Source organism: Sarcophilus harrisii, chromosome 1 (genome assembly GCF_902635505.1).
Source record: "Sarcophilus harrisii chromosome 1, mSarHar1.11, whole genome shotgun sequence".
Lineage (NCBI taxonomy): Eukaryota > Metazoa > Chordata > Mammalia > Dasyuromorphia > Dasyuridae > Sarcophilus > Sarcophilus harrisii.
The window spans coordinates 339,914,679-339,939,086 of NC_045426.1; the positions used below are offsets into that span (position 1 = coordinate 339,914,679).

The window sequence follows — 24,408 nt, forward strand, 5'->3', positions numbered from 1 at the left end:
TCCTACAAATGCCACATGAAATGCTACCTTCTATAAGAAGCCTTTTCCAATCTCCTTTAATGCTAATGCTTTCTATTGATTATCTCCAATTTATTCCTTATATAGCTTGTTTTTACATAGTTGTTTGTGTGTTCTTTCTCCTATTAGACTATGAACTCCTTGAGGATAAGGATTTTTTTCCCTTTGTCTCCCCAGTCCTTAGCATGGGGCCTGGCTCATAAAAGTCCCTTAATAAAGGCCTTGTTGACCTGATGTGCCATCTTTGCTCAGCTTAAATGCTGCTGTGTAGCCATATTTCACCCAAAACTTCCTCCCTACCCAGCCTTACCGGGATTTACTTACTCTCCATTAAAATTCAGAATTTGCCTTCCCCAAACCTCTACTTCTCTTTTCCAGTAAACTCCTCTAATTGCCCAGCCCACGTGTTTTTCTTTGGAGACACTTATTCAAGGTTTTCCTATGGCCCTGGGGGCCCTGCAGGGATGTGAGCTGGGAACCCATCCAAAGGTTTGACTCTTTTCTCTCTCTGCCTTCCCAGGCCCAGAATGGATACAGCCCAGGGGCAGGGCTCCTCCAAGCTGTGTCAACAGAAGTCTGGTCTCTAACAACAGAAGCCTCTCTTTCCTCTCCTTCTCCTCTGTGAAGTGTGTTGAGCCGAAATAGAGACTGAGGTTCCCCAGTGGCCCTGAAGAGGTAGGAGGAACTGACCTCTCCCACCCACCCTCTATGCCCCCCCAACCTAGGGCTGACTGGGAGCCTCTTCGGAGCCAGAGAGCTTAGTCTGACCATTGGCAAATGAATTTCAGGATAAAGGGGGGGAGGGGGAGAACTCCCAGGGTATTTGGGTCCCAAAACTGTGCAGAAGATATCGCCAGAGTGATGATGACTAAATACTTCCCTGGAGTATTAGTCTTGGATCTGGGGGGCTTCCTTTGTGATCTCTTTACAGTTTCTTAAGACTCAATTAATAGTGCTTTAAAATCTATCCTTTCCTCTGGGATGGATACTAAGGTAGAGGGAGTTTTAGGACAAAAGGCACAGAGAATGAAAGCCTTCTCCTGCCTCAGAGTGCCTCATAGGAGGTTACAGCATGGGGTGGGGCAATGAAATATTGGCAATTTTCTTGAGAGCTTCCAAATTAAATTGATTCCACTGAGGGGAAGGAGATTGAGTGGTAAACAGCAGTTCTGGGGGTGAAGGAGGGAGAGAGGTTCTTGGGAAGACTTCATTGAGTAAGCAAGGCTTGAGGGGCTTTTGCAATACAGGGACTAAAAAAAAAAAAAAAAAAATCACTTTAGTTTCTTTTATACCATCATAGAGTCTCAAAGCTGAAAAGGTTTAACTTAGATTAAATTTAGAGGTTAATCTAGTGTAACTTCCCACCCCATGCAGGAATCCCCTCTACAGCATGTTTGACAAGAGGTCAAATAGCCTCTGAATACTTCCAGAGATGGGGAACTCAATGCCAGCGTCTGATTGTTAGGGAATTCTTCCTTCGGACTCCCTTTGGCTCAGAGGAGCAGAAATGGCACATGCCTCGGACACAGGTAGGCAACCAAAGGAAGAGTTCCTCAGGGCCATGCATGCCCTCCAAGCCATCTCTGATCACACCTTGCAGGTGGCCAGCCCCATCCTGGAACACCCTGGGGGCCTGGGCCTGCTCACTGGCTCTCACCTTCACCACCTGGCCCGACAAAGCCGCGGCCTGTGTGTGGAGCTGGACCATGTGGGCCAGCTCCTGCAATTCCAGCAGGACCGGCTCCTAAGGCGGATCCCCACTCCGGGAGGAGTCAGAGGCTTGCACTGTTCCCTGGATGGGACACTCTACCTGACCTTTGATGAATCGCCTTGCATCCAAATCCTTGACCTCTCTGGCCACTCTCTCCACTCTCTGCCCTGCAGCCTGCCGGGTCCAGGAGCCTTTGTGTCAGAGGATGTGACTGTGACGGGCTCAGGGCTAGTGTTGGTCAGCAGCTTGGTCCATAGAGCAGTTTTTGCGTTCCACCACTTTTCTAAGGCCTCCAAAGGCGAATGGGTGAAAATCTTGACCTTTGCATCCCCCAGAGGGCTGGGAGTGGATGCTCTGGGTCGCTTCCTGGTAGCAGACTATGCCTCAGGCTTAGTCCATAGCTTTTCACTGAGCTCATCATTCAAGGCCCTTGGTCTGACCACTGTCTCGGGCCTGTGTGGCCCCCGTTATGTGAGTAATAGCCCAGACGGGGGCTTTGTGGTCAGTGAAGAGTGTGGAGATGTCCGCCTCTTTGGCCATGCTCACCAGCCACTGGGCTCGCTGGGCAGCCGCTTTCAGCACCCGTTTGGCAATCCTGCTGGTGTCTGCACTGATGCCCAAGACAACATAATTGTTGCTGATGAACAGCACAAAGAAGTAACCCTATTCCCACCGACTGGAGCCCCAGTCAGACTGGTATCTAAAGGTCTACAAAGGCCCACAGGAGTGGCCTGTGCCTCCCATGGCCGACTGTTGGTAGCCGACAATGGAGATAATTGTGTCAAAATCTTTAAATATCAAAGGTAGCCCTTAAGATAGTCCGGGGGGCACTGGAGGAGGGGGAGATTCTGTGTCCCAGACACTAAGGTGAGTATCAGGACGTCATGAAGCAAAGGTTAGGACTCCTATGTTTTTGTCCTGCTAGTATGGTCTGGGACTGTACCTCATTTTCCCTGTGTGAACCATGAGAAGACACTCCTCTCTGCAAAAGGTTCTTTCCAAATGGAGTAAGAGGGACACATTGTGGAACATCCAACAGCTGTTTACTGACCTGCTTCATGTTTCTGGGATTCTTGGTCCTGACTCCCAGGCCCCCAGGAGTAGGGGCCTGAATAGCTCCAGATAAAGATTCTGGGACTGAAGGTTAACTCTGCATCAACCAATCAAGTCTTTCCCCAATCCTGTACTGTGCTACATAAAAAGTTATGGTATTGGGGGGTAAGAGAGAATAGGAAACTGGGGCAATGGAAGAAAGGAGCAGAGAAAAGGACTTCATAGCCTCTGAAGAAAAGTCAACAACTAACATGGATATCCATGTTCCTTTTGATAGTATTTACTTATAATAGGACAGCTAAGTGGCACAGTGCATTAAAATGCTGGGCCTGGAGGCAGGACTCATCTTCCTGAGTTCAAATCTGATTTCAAATACTCACTTAGCTGAGTGACTCTGGGCAAGCCAGTTAATCTTGTTAACCTGTTTCTCATCTGTAAAATGAGCTGATGAAGTAAAAGGATTCTGGTATATCTACCAAGAAAACCCCAATGGGATCATGAAGAATCAACTCAATTTACTTATCATTTATCTGTTAGATATAGAAGATCCTTATTGATAATAGATCTTTAGCCCTATTTTGAAACATACACTCATTTGATTTAGAATTGGATGGGACTTCATAAATCTAATCAAATTTCATTTTAAAGAGGAGAAAGCTATCTATAAGACTCAATTTATGCCATAAAAAGTTGAATTTCCCCCCCCCCCCTATTTCTGAGGTGAAGTATTTTGAGGAAATTAAGTTACCCCCTAGAGTTCAGAGTTTCTTAACCTCTCTTCTGTCAGGGGCCTCTTTGACAATCTGATGAAGTCTATAGACTTTTTTGATGTGGGATTAAGCACCAAAATGATGTGACAGAAAACACAAGATAATGGCAGGCACCAAAAGTTGGGTTTTGGTTATGTGAAGAATTCACAGTGGCCATTCTCTTTGGCAAAAGGTAGATTTATTTAGGAGATAGATTACAGACAAAATGAAGGGATACATAAGGCATCGGAAGTGGTAAATATGAAATAGAGTTGGGAGAGTATATGAAAGACAAGTTTCTCAGTGGAAACTCACAATTTGCCCAATAGAAAGAAAGCACCCCACCAGGTTGGGGCATACCCTTAACTGTCAGTCTAAATTCTGAAAAGGGCTTAGCACTATAAAAGAATTAACTATTAGTGGGAGAAGTGGGGTTGGGAAGCACAGTGGAGTTAGGAGAGATACAACACAGCAAGGGGAGGGGGAGAGAGAAGGGAAGGTTGAAAGGAAAGATACCACAAGGCTAAGAGAACCAAAGGAAGGCAGCAACAGTGGGATGACCCATAAGTACATTTTTTTTTAAGACTTTTAAATTTTTTTTCTAGTTATACATGTGTACTAACTTTTTAAAATACACATTTCTTTATGAATCATGTTGGGAGAGAAAAATCAGAACAAAAGGGAAAACAAATGGGAGAGGGAAAAAAAAAACAGAAAAAAGTGAACATAGCTCTTCTGTACCAAATCTCCTCTCCTCTTATTTCCTTCTGTTGTAATGCCGGAGAAACTGAGCAAGACAGAGATTAGAGACCAATTTAATAGTTTATTAAATGGAGAGAAATACTGGGACCAAATGGATTCATGGTTGGTCCCAGGGCTGGATGAGACTATCATCTCAAAAAATCCAGCACTAAGTATTAGAGAGCAAGCTTTTTTATAGGATAACAAAAAAAATGATATAATGCGGGAGATACCTGGATGGGGGTAACCTAATGGGGGGGGGGAGGCACCTAGGATGACATAATGGGAGGTACTAGAGGGGCTCCTGATATTCTAATGATGTCTAAAATGGATAAAGACCTATATCCCATCAAACATTAAGAGGGAATAAGTATAGCCTAAAGTCTAAGATATAAGACTTTTATCCTATCGAACATTAAGAGGGAATAGTTATCACCTGAGGCAGAGTAACTAAATCAAACATTAAGAGGGAAAGTTTATTACCTAAGGCAGATAGGACAATGGGGAAACTAGGTCAAGACATCAAAAGGGAATTGTGGCACAACACTGTCTCCTGCTTTCTGATGGAAGAAAATGAGAAACATAAACATTAAGAACACCAGGCAGTTCATAAAGGCCAAATTAACAATTAAGGAAAGACTACCATGAGTTGGAGTAGTCAGGGACAACTTCCGGACAGAAACTGAGCTGGACTCTCCTGGTAAGATTGTCTGCAGGAGATGAATAGCAAAGGAAGGTGGGGAGGAGAGCAGGTATTGTACGGCAGTGGGTCCTGGAAGGTTGTATAGTAGTAGAGTAGAAAGTCTTGGGAAGCGATCATTATGGTCAGAAAAGGGGAACACATTTGGTTGCAATATTGGCTCCTTTTCAGCTCATCCATCCATCCTTTGCTGCTGACTTGTGGGAGAGAGAGATTAGTGGTTTGCCTTAGATTTTCCATAACTTCTTGAACATGTTACCAATCTGATCTTGGATAGTTTGGTTCTAAAGCAGGTCTCCCTCCAGAAGGGTCAAGAAAGTTACTAACCAAATTAGAGGCTCTGCCATAATTTAGCATGTAACTTTATACAAATCACTTCCTTTCTATGGGCCCTAGTTTTCTTCTATGTAAACAAGAGAATTTAGACTCGATGACCCAAAGTTCCTTGAAATTTTCATTCTGCATACTGAAGTTTTCCAGTTTCCCTCACTCTGCCATACTAGAGCTGAGTCTCTTGTATCAACTAACCCCTTGCCTGGGTCTACCTCCCCAGGAAAATTCTCCAGCTTTCTTATCAGCCCTCAGCTGGCCTGAGGGTAGGTGGGGCCCAAGGGAAGACAGGAAGGACCTGGTTTTCAGCTCATTCAATTTGTCTAAGCTTCTAATGCTGCTGCTGCTCTGGTCCCAACAAGACTTCCCTTGGCTAAAGATTCCCCGGATCCATGACCCAAAGTTCCTTGAAATTTTCATTCTGCATACTGAAGTTTTCCAGTTTCCCTCACTCTGCCATACTAGAGCTGAGTCTCTTGTATCAACTAACCCCTTGCCTGGGTCTACCTCCCCAGGAAAATTCTCCAGCTTTCTTATCAGCCCTCAGCTGGCCTGAGGGTAGGTGGGGCCCAAGGGAAGACAGGAAGGACCTGGTTTTCAGCTCATTCAATTTGTCTAAGCTTCTAATGCTGCTGCTGCTCTGGTCCCAACAAGACTTCCCTTGGCTAAAGATTCCCCGGATCCAGCCTACATAAGGTGTGTTTGTATATTTTTGCTTTGGGTGGTAGGCTGGACCAGGAACAGCGGCTAAGAGCAATAGCACTAGGAATCCTTATGGATTTAAAACTCTTGTTCTTTGGGGGTGGAGGAATCATGGAGAGCACTAATCTCTGTAGGACCCCATTTGAGACTTTTATTAGCAGGGTGAATCTGGGCACACCTCTGTGAGCCTCACTTTCCTCATTGGCAAAATGTGGAGACTAGACTTGGTTCCTTTCAGCTTTAATAAATTCATGATCCTTTGATCTTTTCATTCCATCTCTGCTTCCAGACCAGAATGGGTGGCCATACAGTTCTCCATCGGGCCAGGTCTACACTTAAAGCACCTGGTCACTGTTTAGAAGGTTTAGGAGGCCCAGATTATGATTGATACTAACCAAATTAAAATTAACTCACATTTCCGTAGTACTTTAAAAATTTTCATAGCATTTTCTAATGAGACAGATGGTATAAATATCAGGATGCCCATTTTATAGAGGAAACTTGAGTGGTAGAATTGGGATTCAAACATAAGTATGTTGAATTTGTATTACGTACCCTTCCCATGTCTGCACAGCGCAGGGTACACTCTATTCCTGTCTGTCAAGGTCAGGACATGGAGCACATCAGAGAGTTTTGAGCAGGGAGGATTTGGATCTGAAATGTTCAATAGAGATGAGTCACAAACCCCTTTGGGAGTACTAAATGTTCTTTAAAGGGGAGGCATAAAAAGTGTTCTGTTGTTCAGTGGCCACTTCTTTGGATCTTAACGGAGACTGAGAGCAGCTGTTCGGTTGGGCCTCCCTCCTGACAATCTTAGGATAGCATTAAGTACTGATGTTGGGTGGGGTGATTATCAGCAGGGTCAGAACACGGGGAGGGTTTAGGGAGGGTCCCCTTTCCCGCCCACCTCCACCCTAGGAAAGTCTCCCCATGCCTTCTGTTCTGAAGTAATATAAGAGAACATGGAGCAGATGACTTAAAGTAAGCTATAAACTAGAGCCTGGACATTATGAGTTACCCAGCATCCCAAAAATATATACTTCCCCTATAGAAATGGTTGTTTTTAGGCTAATCAAAAAATACAAAGGATGAGTTTGAGTAATGGTGAATATTTTAGAAGCCTGACTTTAGTAAGGGTTTCCGGCTCCTCTGAAGACGGACAGAAATTATGTTGGACCTTTAAACCTAGCCCTAGCCCTAAACTGATGTCTGAATCTATCCCTAACTCTAAGCTGACCCTAAATTTTATCCACAGCTGTGACCCTGGCCACAGACCCCTTATTCAAAGCTCAGGATGACCCTGAACTTCATTCACAGATTAATGACCAGCCACAGATCATCAGGCTAAGTCTGGCCTTAGTCTGTGGAAAAGGAACTCTTTCTTCTAGCAGAAAAGAATGATGGAGCATCATTATCTGCGCATTCCCTCCTGATCTTCCTTGTGACCAGGGGTCATTATTTGTCAGCTGGTTCACAAGGGGGTCCTGAGGTACGGTGAGGCTCCTGTGATTCGAGGCAAATTTGGAGCTTTAGGGGAGAATCTGGGATTGAGTTTGGGGTCCCTCTGGGATAGGATTTAGGGGTCTTTCCAGCGTTAGGTTTTGGGGGGGTTAGGATTTAGGGGTCTTTCCAGGGTTAGGTTTTGGGGGTCCCTCTGGACTAGGATTTAGGGGTCTTTCCAGGGTTAGGTTTTGGGGGTCCCTCGGCTAGGATTTAGGGGTCTTTCTAGGGTTAGGTTTTGGGGGGTTAGGATTTAGGGGTCTTTCCAGGGTTATGTTTTGGGGGTCCCTCTGGACTAGGATTTAGGGGTCTTTCCAGCGTTAGGTTTTGGGGGGGTTAGGATTTAGGGGTCTTTCCAGGGTTAGGTTTTGGGGGTCCCTCTGGACTAGGATTTAGGGGTCTTTCCAGCGTTAGGTTTTGGGGGGGTTAGGATTTAGGGGTCTTTCCAGGGTTAGGTTTGGGGGTTCCTCGGCTAGGATTTAGGGGTCTTTCCAGCGTTAGGTTTTGGGGTCCTCGCAGATTTAGGGTCTTTCTAGGGTTATGTTTTGAGAGTTAGGATTAGGGGTCTTCAGGGTTAGGTTTTGGGGTCCCTCTGACTAGGATTTAGGGTCTTTCCAGCGTTAGGTTTGGGGGGTTAGGATTTAGGGGTCTTTCCAGGGTTAGGTTTTGGGGGTCCCTCTGGACTAGGATTTAGGGGTCTTTCCAGGGTTAGGTTTTGGGGGTCCCTCTGGACTAGGATTTAGGGGTCTTTCCAGGGTTAGGTTTTGGGGGTCCCTCGGCTAGGATTTAGGGGTCTTTCTAGGGTTAGGTTTTGGGGGGTTAGGATTTAGGGGTCTTTCCAGGGTTATGTTTTGGGGGTCCCTCTGGACTAGGATTTAGGGGTCTTTCCAGCGTTAGGTTTTGGGGGGTTAGGATTTAGGGGTCTTTCCAGGGTTAGGTTTTGGGGTCCCTCGGCTAGGATTTAGGGGTCTTTCTAGGGTTATGTTTTGGGGGTTAGGATTTAGGGGTCTTTCCAGGGTTAGGTTTGGGGGTCCCTCTGGACTAGGATTTAGGGGTCTTTCCAGCGTTAGGTTTTGGGGGTAGGATTTAGGGGTCTTTCCAGGGTTAGGTTTTGGGGGTCCCTCTGGACTAGGATTTAGGGGTCTTTCCAGGGTTAGGTTTTGGGGGTCCCTCGGCTAGGATTTAGGGGTCTTTCTAGGGTTATGTTTTGGGGGTTAGGATTTAGGGGTCTTTCCAGGGTTAGGTTTTGGGGGTCCCTCTGGACTAGGATTTAGGGGTCTTTCCAGCGTTAGGTTTTGGGGGTTAGATTTAGTCTTTCCAGGGTTAGGTTTTGGGGGTCCCTCTGGACAGGATTTAGGGTCTTTCAGGGTTAGGTTTTGGGGTCCTCTGGACTAGGATTTAGGGGTCTTTCCAGGGTTAGGTTTGGGGGTCCCCTTGTGGGATTTAGGGGTCTTTCTAGGGTTAGGTTTTGGGGGTTAGGATTGGGGTCTTTCCAGGTTATGTTTTGGGGGTCCCTCTGGACTAGGATTTAGGGGTCTTTCCGGTAGGTTTTGGGGGGTTAGGATTTAGGGTCTTTCCAGGTTAGGTTTTGGGGTCCTCTGACTAGGATTTGGGTCTTTCCAGCGTTAGGTTTTGGGGGGGTTAGGATTTAGGGGTCTTTCCAGGGTTAGGTTTGGGGGTTCCTCGGCTAGGATTTAGGGGTCTTTCCAGCGTTAGGTTTTGGGGGTCCCTCGGCTAGGATTTAGGGGTCTTTCCAGCGTTAGGTTTTGGGGGTCACTCAAGGCTGGGTCTTAGACTGGGGCCAGGGTGAAAACGGGCGCCCTGTGGGGGCTCCCACCCAGACGCTGGGGAGCCCCTAAGGGGGCTCGGAGATGGGGGGGTGGTGATCATTTAGGGCTCCTCCAGCTGCATCGGCCTCCCTGAGCCATCTGCGGCCTTCTCCTTGGGGATGGGGCCGGGGCCGTAGTTTGAAGGCACGCGGCACGCCCAGCGCTTCGGATTCGGCCCGAGGCGGCCGAGAGCGGAGCGCGGAACGTTAGAGCCGAGGCCCGCGCGCGGAGCCGAGCGTCTCTGGGGGAAGGACCCACCGCGTAGTCACTGCCCAGCAACGGGCGGAAATGGGGCCCCTGTCAGGAGACGCGGCCGTTGCGGGACGAGGGCAGGCCACGCCAGGCGGGCTGCGCGGGGCGCCGAGGAACCGCCGCCTGCAGCCCGAGGGCCGGCCCCGGGAAGCCGGTGTGTACATGTCGCCGTGAGGGGCGGGCGGGGGCGACGCGCGAGCTGGGGAGGGCGGAGAGGAAGGGAGCGGGGGCGGGCGGGGGTCGCGCCGGCGCGTTGCGGGCGGCTCGGGGCAGCACCCGCGCCCCGGAGCTGGGGGGGCTTGGGCGCCGGACCTCGTGACCCGGAGGGCTCGGGAAAGGCTTCCGGCCGGCCGACTCTGCCGCCCGTCGGCGCTGGGACCTTGGTGGCAGGGCGGGAAGCTTCTGAGGCTGGGCTTGGAGTTCTAGCTCCGCCACTTAGTCCCTCTGTCGTCATGGACCAGACTCCTCTTCCCTTTCCTGGGACTCGGATTTCTACCTATGAAACGGAGTGTGGAACCACATCAAGGGTTCCCGAAGTGCCTGAAATGTTCAGCAATTAAAAAGAAAATTAGATAGTGAAGATTTATTTATTTTGAATGGAGATTTATTCATTAATTTAATTCATTATGAATTAAATAAATTCATAAATTTAAAATTTATTAATAAATTAATAAATTTAAAATTTATTAATAAATTCATAAATTAAAATTTTATTAATAAATCCATTAAATCACATTAAAATGTAATTTCTCTTCTCCAAAAGAAAATTTGTATTATGTATTTTTATTAAAATTTTTAAAAATATAATTCATTACATGCGACATAATTATACAGTATATAATTATGTGCAGGCAGTTACAAAATATTTTATTATACCCATGATTATAAAAATTAAATTATAAAACTAATTTTTTAAAAATTACAAAATATTTTATGTAGGATTTTCTGGTAAAAAATTAAAAACGCTTAACTATGTGACGCTGGGCAATCATGATTGCCCCCCAAAAAAATTTTGAATGCCTTAGAAAAACTTAAATTACTTATAAAACTTATTATGATTGGCAGTACTTAATATTAAATTTACTTTAACAAATTTTTGTTGAATATACATTTTTAAAGAAATAAATTACAACTTCCAAGTTATCATATAGTAATCACGTTCAATTGTGCCCAATTCTCAGTGACCCCATTTGGGGTTTTCTTGACAAAGACACTGCAGTGGTTTGTTTTTCTCCAGTTCATTTTACAGATGAGGAAACTGAGGCAGACAGGGTGAAATGACTTGTTCAGGGTCACACAGCTAGTATCTCAAGCCACATTTGAATTGGGGGTCTTCCCATCTCTTATTCACTTTCAGTTAAAAATCATACATAAACTTAGTTTTGATAGTGGATTTTTTTTTTATTTGAACAAAGATTTGCAATGTTTGGCTCAATACTAAAGGGGGAGGATATATAAAAACATAATTGGTCAATTATTTACTACTTTTTTGTGCAAAGAGAAAATTTTTTGTGAATCCCTTGAATCTTTTCTTTTGGAAAGGTCAGAAAACTATTCCACACTGCCTCTCCACTTTTGAGAAGATTATGTTCATTCTGGAGGATTCCTAGATATGTTATGAAGTCATGATATTAGATATATTGTAGAATAGAGAAGTCAACACCCAGTTCCCAGGCCATAATGACCTTCAACTCTGAATGCAATTGGGAAGTATTTGACAAAAGAAATAAAAATACCTAGATAATGTTAAATATGTAGTTTTCTAAGTCAGTGTGCTGCTGGAAGGATTGCTATTTGAGTTTGACACCATTGCTCTTGAGCAGGTTTCAGAATTTAACATAATAATACTTAATAACTTTTAATAGGTAATTAATAAATTAAGAATAAAGCCATATTAAATAAACAAACATCTATGTGCTAAGCACTGTACTAAGGGCTTTATAAATATTATTTGGGGGCATTTGAATTAAATTTTTAAAAAAATTTTTATTGATGCCTTTTTTTTAACATTACCTTAATTTCTCCCAGTATCCTTCCATGTGCCTTATAGAGAGCCACTCATTCAATATAAATAATTTTTTAAATTTCAATGGTATTTTTCCAATTATCTGTAAAGATAGTTTTCAACATTCATCTTTGTAAGATTTTTGAGTTCCAAAATTTTTTCCTTCCTTCCTTTCTTTTCCCACTCCCCAAATCAGCAAGCAATCTGATATTATAATGTGATATTGTATTTCTATGTTAGGCATGTTGTGAAAGAAAAATCAGAACAAAAAAGAAAAACCAGGCGGGAAAAAAAAAGCAGATAAACTCTTAAAATGGTGAAAATACAATGCTTTGATCCACATTCAGTCTCCATATCTCTCTCTGGATGTGGAGGGCATTTTCATCCCAAATTTATTAGAATTGCTTTGAATCGCCACATTGCTGAGAAGAACCAAATCCACCACAAGTTTCACTACATAATTTTATTACTGTGTATAATGTTCTCCTGGTTCTACTCACTTTACTAGTGTCACTTCATGTCTAAACAGGTTTTTCTGAAATCAGTTTGCTCATCATTTATAATAACAATAATATTCCATTACATTCATATAACTGTGTTATTCAGCCATTCCCCAATTTGGGCATCCCCACAATTTCCAGTTTCTGGCTACTACAAAAAGGGTTGTCACAAATATTTTTGCAAATGTGGGTCCTTTTCCGTCCTTAATGATCTTTTGAGATACAGACCCAGTAATGGCACTGTGGGATCAAAGGGTATGCACAGTTTTATAACCCCTTGGGCAGAGTTCCAAATTGTTCTCCAGAATGGCTGGATCAGTTCATAACTCCACCATGTCTATATTTTTAAGACAAAAGAAAAAGAAAAACAACTAGTCTGACCAGTACATGAAAAAATATGAAAATATATGCAACATAACACTTGTGCATCTCCCATCTCTTCATAAGGTGGGGCTGGGGTGGGGGGATGTCTTCTCATATCTCTTATTTCCAGTAATGTTTATTCTTTGTAATTTTCTAACACTCACTTTTGACTTTTTTGATTGGTTCTGTTTACATTGTTGAAGAATGGGAGTACATTGTTTTCTTGGCTCTGCTTACTTTGCATCAGTTTGTTGATTAATTTATAAGTCTTCTCAAGCTTCTCTATATTTTCTATTAATATTCTGTTAAATTAGTGTACCAGCTTGTTTAGACTGTTATAATCAGTGGACATCTATTTTGTTTCTGATTCTGTGCTTTCACAAAAAGAACTACTTATAATTATTTTAGTGTATGTGGGGGGATTTTCTTCTTATCCAAGGTCTTCTTGGAGAATAAGCCTAGTATTAGAATATCTGGATCAAAATTGTATGGATATTTTAGTCACTTCATTTGCATAATTCCAAATTGATTTTCAAAATAATTGTGTTGATTTATAGTTTTCCTAACAATGCACTATTGGGCTTGTCTTCTCACAACCTCCCTACAATATTAACTATTCCCATCTTTTATCTTTGCCAATTTGTGGGGTAGAGATGGAACTATATATATATGTTTTGTTTTGGATTTCTCTTATGAAGAGTAATTTGTAGTATTATTTCCCATAGCTTAATAGCTTGTAAGTCTTCTTGTTTATTCATTTTCATTGATCAACTTTTCTACCAGAAAATGGATTTATACACACACACACACACACATATACAGTTGTATATTTTGATTGTTGATACAAGATGTCCCAAAAGTCTTAATGCAGCTTTAAATGTCAATTTTTTGGATACCTTGTATTACAGATATTTTCTGCCCAATCAACAACTTCCCTTCTCATCTAGGTGAGTTAATCTGTTGTATGCAGGAGCTTTTCAAGTTGATATAATCATAGTTCTCTCTTTTATCTTTATTAATTACCTATGTCATATAAAAATACACCTCCTTCAGGTATCTGTGAAAGGTATATATGATATACTTCTCTTATAATTCTTTTTTAATAGTGTGATCTTTAATATTATGATTATACATCTATTTAGAATATATTGTGCAATATAGAGTAGTTTTAAGATATTGGTACAGGGAGGCAGCTAGGGTGGTGTAGTGGATATAGCACCAGCCCTGAAGTCAAGAGGACCTGAGTTCAAATGTGACCTAAGACACTTAATACTTCCTAGCTGTATGACTTTAGGCAAGTCATTTAACCCAATTCCCTCAGCAAAAATAAAAAAAGAAGATATTGGTACAGGCTTCATTTCTGCCAGGAAGTTTATTCCCAATAATCATGTGTGGTTTTAAAAATGATTAAAAATCTCTTTGGGATACAATTTCTTCGGGGACAATAATTGGGACAGAATAATTTCTCTGGGGATTGAGATGAAGAATAAATTAGGGGAGGAATAAAAGAACTACCTTGCTTCAGTGAAGCTCCAGTTGAGGTTGAATAATATAAATTTTAAAAATTTTATTTTTCAATTAAGCATTTGATATTTGATAACCTGAATTTGTAATGTACCCAATTAGCATGATTGTGAGATGTATTCTAACAAATAGGATTAAAAAAGATGAATATTTAGAGTAATTAAGGCTTAAAGTTTTATAAATGTCAAGCTGAATTCTTTATAACTATAACAGATTTGATTTGAACCCAGTGAAACCCAGAACAGAATAAAAGATCAAGAATATCAAGAGAATTAATGAAAAAAAAAATTTGGAGGAATGTGGCCTAGCCATACCAGATCTCAAACTGTATTTATTATAAAATGATAATCATCAAAACAATCTGGTATAGGCTAAGACATCTAATGTTTGATAAACACAAAGATCCTATCTCTTGGAGGATAAGAACTCACTATTTGACAAAAATTTCTGGGAAAACTGGAAAGCAGTTTGGCAAAAATTAGGTATAGACCAGCATCTCATAACCATATATTAAAATAAGGTCAAAATAGTTACATGGTTTAGACATAAAGGGTTATACTTAAAGCAGGAATAGTCTATCTGTCAGACCAATAGATAAGGGGAAAATTTATGACCAAATAAGAGATAAAGAACATTATGGGATGTAAAAATGATAATATTAACTACATTAAAAGGTTTTGCACAAACAAAACCACTTTAGTCAAGATTACAAGGAAAACAGAAAACTGGGAGGAAATTTTTATAGCAAGTTTCTCTGAAAAGGCTTTATTTCTCAAGTGTATAGAAAACTGAGTCAAATTTATAAGTCAAATTTATAACTTATAATTTTATAAGTCAAATTTATAAATCATTTCCCTGTTAATAAATGGTCAAAGGATATGAAAAGGCAATTTTCAAAAGAAAAAATCAAAGTTAGCTATAGTTATATGAAATAATGCTCTAAATCACTATTGATTAGAGAAATACAAATTAAAATGACTCTGAAATGCCATTTGTAGCTATCGGATTGACTAATATGGCAGAAAAGGAAAATTATAAACATTGGAAGGAATTTGAGAAAATTGTACACTAATGCATTGTTGATGGAGTTGTGAACTGATCCAACCTTTCTTGAGAGCAATTTAGTACTATGGCCAAAGGCTTTATAAAACTTTGCATACCTTTGACCCAGTAATATCACTATTAAGTTTCTATCCCAAAGAGATTTAAAAAGAAAAGAAAAGGAAAAAGATATATATATAAACATGTACAAAAAAACAGCTCTTTTTGTGATGTCAAAGAATTGGAAATTGAGGGAATACCTATCATTTGGGGAATGGCTCAACAAGTTGTGATATATGATTGTGGTGGAATATTACTGTGCTATAAGAAATGATGAGCAGAATAATTTCAGAAAAAATCTGGGAAGACTTACATGAACTAATAAAATGATGTGACCATAATCAGAACACTGTGCGCCACAACAGCAACATTATAGGATGAACAACTCTGAATGATTTAGTTTTTTAATATACAGTTTTAAAGGACTTAAGATGAAAAATGCTATCCACTTCTATTGAAAGAACTGATGGAGTTTGAATATGGATCAGAGCATATTAAATTTTTTTGTTTGTTTTTATCCTGTTTTCTTTCACAACATGACTAATATTGAAGTGTGTTTTGCATGACTGCACATCTATAACCTATATTAAATTGCATTGGAAAGGAATTTGGAATTCATTTTTTTTTTCAATAAATAAGAACATTTTCACTTGCTCATTAATAATAGCCCACACTTTTTTTTTTTTTTTTTTTTTTAATAGCCTTTTATTTACAGGATATATACATGGGTAACTTTACAGCATTAACAATTGCCAAACCTCTTGTTCCAATTTTCACCTCTTACCCCCACCCCTCCCTAAATGGCAGGATGACCAGTAGATGTTAAATATATTAAAATATAACTTAGATACACAATAAGTATACATGACCAAAACATTATTTTGCTGTACAAAAAGAATCAGACTCTGAATTATTGTACAATTAGCTTGTGAAGGAAATCAAAAATGCAGCTGTGCATAAATATAGGGATTGGGAATTCAATGTAATGGTTTTTAGTCATCTCCCAGAGTTCTTTTTCTGGGTATAGCTAGTTCAGTTCATTACTGCTCCATTAGAAATGATTTGGTTGATCTTGTTGCTGAGGATGGCCTGATCCATCAGAACTGGTCATCATCTAGTATTGTTGTTGAAGTATATAATGATCTCCTGGTCCTGCTCATTTCACTCAGCATCAGTTCGTGTAAGTCTCTCCAGGCCTTTCTGAAATCATCCTGTTGGTCATTTCTTACAGAACAGTAATATTCCATAATTTTCATATACCACAATTTATTCAGCCATTCTCCAACTGATGGACATCCATTCAGTTTCCAGTTTCTAGCCACTACAAAAAGAATAGCCCACACTTCTATAGTACTTTTTGGTTTATAAGTTTTGCCTGTTCCCTCTGTACATACTTGGGAAGACATTAATGGACTCCAGGAGAGGAGGTGATTTGTCCAAGGCCAGAGTAATAACTGATAGAGCCTAGCCTTGTGCTCGGGGCTTCTGCCTCTGTTTAGTGGTCTTTCCACAGCATTGCAATTTTCAAAATGAGCTGAAAAAGACAAATGTGCCCTAAATTCCCTCTTTCCTGTTTCCTATTTCTTCCTTATCTTAGCCATGTACTCATAGGAATTTGTTGTCTTTTACATAAGATGCTGTAGTATAATTCAACGATTAGTAAATGGTACCATGTGTAAGGCGTTGTGTTAGTTGCTGAAGGAGCTACAAAGGACAAGACATCCCTGCCCACAGAGCTTGCAGTCTGGAGGCAGAAGTCATAAGCAGAATCAAAAAATCTCCAAGGTAGAAGGGACTTTAGAAACCTCATAGTTCAATGAAGACCAAAAGAAGAATCCTTGCTGCAGCATATTCGACAAGTAGTTATCCAGCTTTTGCTGTAATGGATCTAGTAAGGAAGGAACCCACTACTTTTAAAGGAAACCCACTTTAGGACAATTTAGGATTATGAAGGAGTTTTCTACTCTGACCTATATTTTTCTCCTAGTTTTGCCCTTTAGGGCTAAACAGTACAAATCTTTTCTCCTTTTTATATGATGGTCATGTAGTTATTTAAAGTTCTCTTTTCAAACTAAATACCCATAGTTTCTTCAGTGATCTTGAATGGTGTGTCTTGAGGCCCTTCACTATTCTTGTGAATTTTCCCTAGATGGTGCAATTCCCGCTTATCAGTGTCCTTTCTAACATGTCATGCCCCATATTGAACACATGTGGTATGACCATGGCAGGGTGCAATGGAATTATCAATTCCCTAATCCTAGGCACTATACTTAATTTAAGATCAGTCTTTTTTTTTCTTTTTTCTTTTTGACTGCTACATTAGTGTTGATTCATATTGACCCTGTGGTCCACTAAAATTACCAGATCTTTATCAAAATATTCTCCAATCACTTTTGGTCTTTTACCTATGATTTGATTTTTTAAAACCATAGAATAAGACTTCTTTTATTTTTATTAAATTTTATCCGTTTTGGACCAAAAATTTAATATCAAGATTATTTTGAATACTGACTCTTCCGTTCAGATGTTTTCACCAATTCATCTTTGTGTCACCTGCAAATTTGACAAGCATGTAATCTATATCTAAACCTTAGTGAACAAATGTTAAACACCACAAAACAAACATGATCTTATGCTAGGGGCACTTCATTAGGGAACTTCAAGCTGACAACAAACTATTAATCACTACATTTGAGGTCCTGACATTCAAATCTATTCAGAATCTTCCTAATTCTATTATTTTCTAGCTATCTTGCCTACAAGAATAACATAAGATATTTTGTTAAATGCTTTGCTGATTCTGAGTAAATTATATTGATGGCATTCTCCTGATCTGCCAATAGTAACTACTGAGATTTTTTTGATGATGATAATAACCAGCATTTATATAGCACTTTGAAGTTTACAAAACACTAATATGTTATCTCTTGTGATTTTCACCACAACCCTGGCAAATACTCTTATTTAAATCTCCTCTTATTTAAGAGGAGAAAAGATTTGCATAAGGTCACTGACACAGCTCTGTCAGCAACTAGATTTGAATATGAGTCTCTTCATTGGTTCTATCCACTGTGCCTCCTAGTTACTGGCATCACTTTCAGTAGTTTTCTAATATATATTTTATAATTTCTCCATGAATTGAAGTCAGTTCACTGGCATATAGTCGGCTGACTCTATTGACTTTTTAAAAAATTGTCCATATCCAATCCCAAGACTTTACAAACTTTAAAGACTCACAGGTAAATGATTCAGCTGTCAAATCTGGCAATTGTTTGTTACCCTGGAATGTAGTATCTATGAACTAGTCAACTTGAACTTCTTAAGTTCAGTTAGATATTTTATTATATTTCATATATAAACTCCTTGTTATTTTTATGTCCTTTCAAATACAATCACTGTTCAACTTGGCAGTGAAAACAGAATTAAAATAAGAATTGATTCACCCTTCTTTCTGTAGTTCTTTGTGATCATTCTGCACACCCCAAACAACATTCCCCTCCCTTCTTTGATCCTCTTCCCCCCCTCCCCCATTATTACTAAACAAATAAACTGTATTCATTCTTCATCATCTTCCCTCCCTTCCATCTTATGTACATGTCTTCCCAAAATCTGGATGAGTTTTCACATTTATCTTTCTTTAGATAACTTATCCTCATTAGAACTATTGGGGCTTTTTTTTTTAATCAGAATTTTATTTTTGAAAGCTTTTAATTTCTCTTGGGATGACTCCTGTGTAACTGTAGTCTGTGAGATCTTTCCAGTTCTTTCTCTGAGCCCTTTGAAATTTGATTTCCAAAAGTCTTAATTCTATGTCAGTTACAGTATCACCCTGCCTTATTCTTCCTCCCTATCACAAATCCTAAAATGGATTGATCAACTTATCTCCAGGATTACATTATTTCCAGCCCATCAACTTGTTTATTTTTATGTTGCTAAGCATCACAACCAAATAACAGTTCTCCTTGTTAGTTCTTTAACCTTTTGATGGATGAAATTATAATTAAGGCAAATAAACAAATTATTAGCTGCTCTGTTTTTGGCAGAGAGGGAGCTCCAACAGATGTCGGTATAATTGAAGTATCTCATCAGGGCCATTAAAGCTTTAGTGTCAAGCTTTTGATTTGTTTCTGAAACTCCTAGTATATATACATTGTGTATGTGTGTGTGTGTGTGTGTGTGTGTGTGTGTGTGTCTATACATACATTGTATATGTAAATATAAAAATAACTATTATATAAAACAGAACATAAGTGCATTAGATGCCCCTACTCTATGTGTAAAAGCATTAGATTTATTTTGCTTGGCCCCAGAAAATAGAAATAGGACCAATAGGTGAAAATTATAGAGAGGCTACTTTTGAAAGAATTTCTTAACAATCAGTATTTCTCAACAACAAACTGAGATTTCTTGCAGGTAGGGAATGCATTGTTAAGAGTGGTCTTCAAATGAAAGCTAGATAAACACTTGTTGGGAACATCAAAGATAGGAATTTATACTTCAGGTAGGGGCCTTTAATGCCCCTTCTAATCTAAAATGCTTTGATTCTGGGTTCAATCTCAGAAGAATATGGACTTTGAGGGTTTTTTTTTTTTTAAGTAGTGTTAAAAAATATATTTATTGTCCTCACATTCTCTTGCATAGTTCATTTCCCTTCTGAGCAAGGACATTTTTGTGCAAAGCAGGTAAGATAATGGTATAATTTGTGACTGTGAAACAGAGAGTAGCTTAGTGGCCCTGACAGATTTTTGAAGCATACTTGTTTCTAATCAATTATCAAAAAGCTAGAGATGCGAGTCTTACTGATATTGTTACTGACAATAATAACACTCCATGTGCTCAAATGGTTGTTTGAAAAGATAAATGCTTGGTCCACAAGTAATATTTTTCTCATTTTTTAAACTCTCATCTTAGCTCCAAGGCCTTGGGAAACAAATACTACTAATACTAATAATAATTCTGTTACATATTATTTAAGGGTTTTACAAAGCACTTTCCTCACAACAACCTTATAAGATAGATGTTACGAGAATTATGAAAAATCACTTTGTAAAACTTTGAAGGTTTTTAAAAATATTGACTGTTTCTTTTTTTTTTTAATTTAATAACTTTTTATTGACAGAACCCATGCCAGGGTAATTTTTTACAACATTATCCCTTACACTCACTTCTATTCCAATTTTTCCCCTCCCTCTCTCCACCCCCTCCCCCAGATGGCAAGCAGTCCTATACATGTTAAATGTCTCATAGTATATTCTAGATATAATATATGTGTGCAGAACCAAACAGTTCTCTTGTTGCACAGGGAGAATTGGATTCAGAAGGTAAAAATAACCCAGGAAGAAAAACAAAAATGCAAACAGTTTACATTCATTTCCCAGTGTTCTTTCTTTGGGTATAGCTGCTTCTGTCCATCCTTGATCAATTGAAACTGAGTTAAATCTCTCTGTCGAAGAAATCCACTTCCATCAGAATACATCCTCATACAGTATCGTTGTTGAGGTATATAATGATCTCCTGGTTCTGCTCATTTCACTTAGATCAGTTCATGTAAATCTCTACAAGCCTCTCTGTATTTATCCTGCTGGTCATTTCTTACAGAACAATAATATTGACTGTTTCTAAGAAATCAATATTTGGAGAGAATTAAACCCTAACCCTAACTTTATTTTTCCATGAAGGAAAATCAGATGCTTAGGAGGACCACCCCTTATAAATTAGAATGAAAAACAAACAAACAAAAAAAGAATGCTTTATTTCCTGACTGATTCCATATTTAACTCTCAGGTTTTAATAAAGACCAGACTCATTGGACTGATGTTCAAGACTATTTTTTCATCTTCCATTATTTTTTAAAGCTTACGTACCCTATACTCCCAACAAACCTCGCATTAGATGATCTCTGAGGCCCTTTGTACACTCTTCCACTTTATTATCTTATTTGTTCTTTACATTTTTTATGATTACAATATGTTTTTCCTATCCCTTCTCCACTTGTTGAAGTCTTACTCATTCTCTAAGGACCATTCAATCAATTTCCATTAATTAAACATTTACTACATGTATATACAAAAAAGACAAAAAGAGGTCCTTCCCTCAAGTAGCTCACATGCTAATGGAGGAAGCAAACATGAAGATTATTAGATAGATAGATATAAAATATATACAGAACATATAGAAATTAATTTCAGTAGGAAAAGCATTACCAGCTAGGAGGCCTGGGAGAGGGCTCCTGCAGAAATTGGGATTAAAGCTAAGTCTTTTTTCCTGATCCAGTAGAATTTTATTTTTCCAATTACACATAAAGATAGTTTTCAGCATTCATTTTGTAAGATTTTGAGTTCCACATTTTTTCTCCTTATCTCCACCCTCTTCAAGACAGCAAACAATCTGATATAGATTATACACACACAATAATTTTAAACATATTTCTGTGTTAGTCATGTTAGGAAAGAAAAATCAGGGGGAAAAAATGATAAAGAAAAGACAAACAAACAAAAGATGAAAATAGTTTGCTTTGAACCAGATTCAGTCTCCATAATTCTCTCTGTGGGTATAAATAGCATTTTCCATCACATGTCTATTGGAATTGCCTTGAATTATTGTATTGCTGAGGAGAGCTAAATCTGTCATAGTTGATTATCACAAGTCTTGCTGTTACATATACGATGTTCTGGTTCTGTTCACTTTAGTATCGAACCATGTAAGTCTTTTCAGAGTTTTCCGAAATCAGCCTATTCATCATTTCTTATAGAATAATAATATTACATTCATATACTATAACTTATTCAGCCCTTTCCCAATTGATAGGCATCTACTCAAATTTCAATTTCTTGCCATCATAAAAAAATCTACTAAAACATTTTTGCATCTATGGATCCTTTTTTCTCTTTGATGATCTCTTTGGGATACAGACCAAGTACTGACATTGCTGAATCAAAGAGTATGAATAGTTTAATAGCACTTTGCTCTCCAGAATGGCTGGGTCATTTCATTGCTGCACCAGCAATGCATCAGTGTCCCAGTTTTCCCACATTCCCTCCACCATTCATCATTATCTTTTTCTGTCATCTTAGGTATGAATTGGTAACTCAGAATTGTTTTAATTTACATTTCTCTAATCAGTAGTAATGCAGAGCATTTTTTCATATGACTATAGATGGCTTTAATTTCTTTTCTTCTTTTTTTTTTCCTGAGGCAATTGGGATTAAGTGATTTGCCCAGCATTACACAGCTAGGAAATGTTAAGTGTCTGAGGTCATTTTTGAACTCAGGTCCTCCTGACTTCAGGGCTGGTGCTCTATCCACTGCACCACCTAGCTGCTACAAATGGCTTTAATTTCTTCTGCTGAAAATTGTTCACGTCCTTTGACCATTTATCAGTTGAGGAATGACATATTCTTTTAAATTTGGCTCATTTCTCTCTATATTTTAGAAATAATGCCTTTATCAGAAACACTGGCTGTAAAAATTGTTTCCTAGAATTTTGCATTTCATAGTCTTCTTTTTTCCCTTAGTAGCATTTTATTTTTCCAAGTACATGTAAAGATAGTTTTCAACATTCATTTTTGTAAGATTTTGTATTTCAAATTTTTTCTTCCTCCTTTTTCTACCTTTCTCCTTCCCAAGATAGCAAGTAATCTAATATAAGTTCATAATATTATCTTTGGTCATAAATTCCTCCTTTTAGAGCTGAGGCTTAAAGGAAGGGAGAGCATTCCAAGAGTGAGGGACAACCAGAACAAAGATGCAGAGACAGGAAATGAGGTGTTTAAAAAAAACAAAGGAAATAAGGTGTTGCATGCAAGGAATAGCAAGCACCAATAGGTTGGTGTGGCTGGATTGTAGAGTTTGTGAAGGGGAGTAAAGGACAAAACTTGAAGTACAGGAAATGGCCAGATTGTGGAGGACATTAAATGCTAAAGAGAGGACTTTTTATTTGATCCTGAAATAAGGAAGTTCTTTGACTAGGAGGTGATGTGTGCACTTTGGATTGAGGAGAGAGAGACATGATGCACAGAAACCAATAAGTTTATTACAAGCAGGAAGATCAGTTAAGAGGCTTTTGCAGTCATCCAGGCAAAAGTGATAAGGACCTGAATTAGAGTAGTTGCTTTGTGAGTTGAGAGAAGGGAACAGAATAAGGCAGGCAACTCACTAGTTATATAGGTTAATAAAATGAAAATTTGAATGAAGTACTTAAGCTTGAATAAATGGGAACTAGTGTTGTCTTCAGTAGTAATAGAAAAAAATAAAATAATTTTTTTTAAGTAAAAAAATAAAATAAAATTCCCCCCAGGATTGGGGGAATCCTAGGTTTCTAAGGAAAGGCAAATAGCTCAAGTTGGAAATGGAAGAGGTTAAAGTTCTCATGCTGATCAGGATCAAATCAGGCCTGTGAGCAATCTCCTCATTTTCAGCCCAGAAAAATTAGGGAAACCCAGTCTTTAAAAAAAAAAATTAACTGTTTTAGAAATGAACATTTTGATCACAAAATTTTAAAAGTTTTGCACAAATAAAATCATTGCAGCAAAATTTAAAGAGAAGCAGAAAAATGAAGGGAAAAATCTTTTGTAACAGGTTTCTCTGATAAGTTTTATTTTTAAGATATATAGCGAATCCATTCAAATTTATAAGAATAACAGCTAATCTTCAATAGCTATTCAAAGGATATGAACAGGCAGTTTTCAGAGGAAAAAATCCAAGCTCTCAATAGCCAAATGAAAAAGTATTCTAAATCATTTACAACTGGAGAAATGTACATCATCAGATCAGCAAAGTTGACAAAAAAGGAAAATGAAAAATGTTTTTAGGGCTGTAGTGAAACATGTACATAAAGTGTTATAGGTAGAAATGTGAACTAGGTCAGCCATTCTGGCAACAGTTTGGAATTGTGCCCCCAAAGCTATTAAATTACATTTATCTTTTGACCCAGCAATACCACTACCAGGCCTATATACTCCAAAAAAATTGTATCTATTATACAGAGAGAGAGAGAGAGAGAGAGAGAGAGAGTTAAGGTTGCAAGGTGCTTTATAAACATCTCATTTGATCCTCACAACAACCATAGGTACTATTTTCATCCCATTTTACAAATAAAAAAACTGAGAGCAAGAGAGGTTAAATGACTGCTAGAATCACACAGCTAGTAAACTTCTAAGGTTAGAATTTAAATTCAGGTCTTCCTGACTGCAGGTCCAATGCTTTATCCACTGTGCCACCTGACTTTCTGATCAAAGAGAAGTATCCTTATGTACAAAAAATATTTATAACAACTTTTTGTTGTGGAAAAGGATTGAAAACCAAGAAGATGCTCTTCATTTGGGTACTGTA

At 39.1% G+C, this 24,408-nt stretch overlaps 2 protein-coding genes across 4 annotated transcripts in view; both read left to right on the top strand.

Moving 5' to 3' along the window:
* The first annotated feature begins 541 nt into the window (after positions 1-541).
* Positions 542-3,122, top strand: NHLRC4 (NHL repeat containing 4). Its single transcript, XM_023497780.2, has 2 exons — positions 542-693; positions 1,393-3,122. The coding sequence occupies exon 2, from the start codon at positions 1,526-1,528 to the stop codon at positions 2,534-2,536; it is 1,011 nt and encodes a 336-aa protein (XP_023353548.1). The 5' UTR covers positions 542-693; positions 1,393-1,525; the 3' UTR covers positions 2,537-3,122.
* Positions 3,123-4,807: 1,685 nt separating this feature from the next.
* Positions 4,808-24,408, top strand: part of PIGQ (phosphatidylinositol glycan anchor biosynthesis class Q) — a 65,991-nt gene continuing 46,390 nt past the window's right edge. The window contains exon 1 of one of the 3 annotated variants that reach the window (XR_004230820.1): positions 4,808-5,998. The gene's annotated coding sequence lies outside the window, so the exon portion shown is untranslated. Of the gene's footprint in view, positions 5,999-9,590; positions 9,740-24,408 lie in introns of those variants that run through there. The other 2 variants (XM_031945714.1, XM_031945715.1) reach the window with 2 other exon arrangements.

What these genes read in the sequence shown, in the direction of transcription:
- NHLRC4 (XM_023497780.2), top strand. Translation starts at nt 1,526, where the DNA reads ATGGCACATGCCTCGGACACAGGTAGGCAACCAAAGGAAGAGTTCCTC.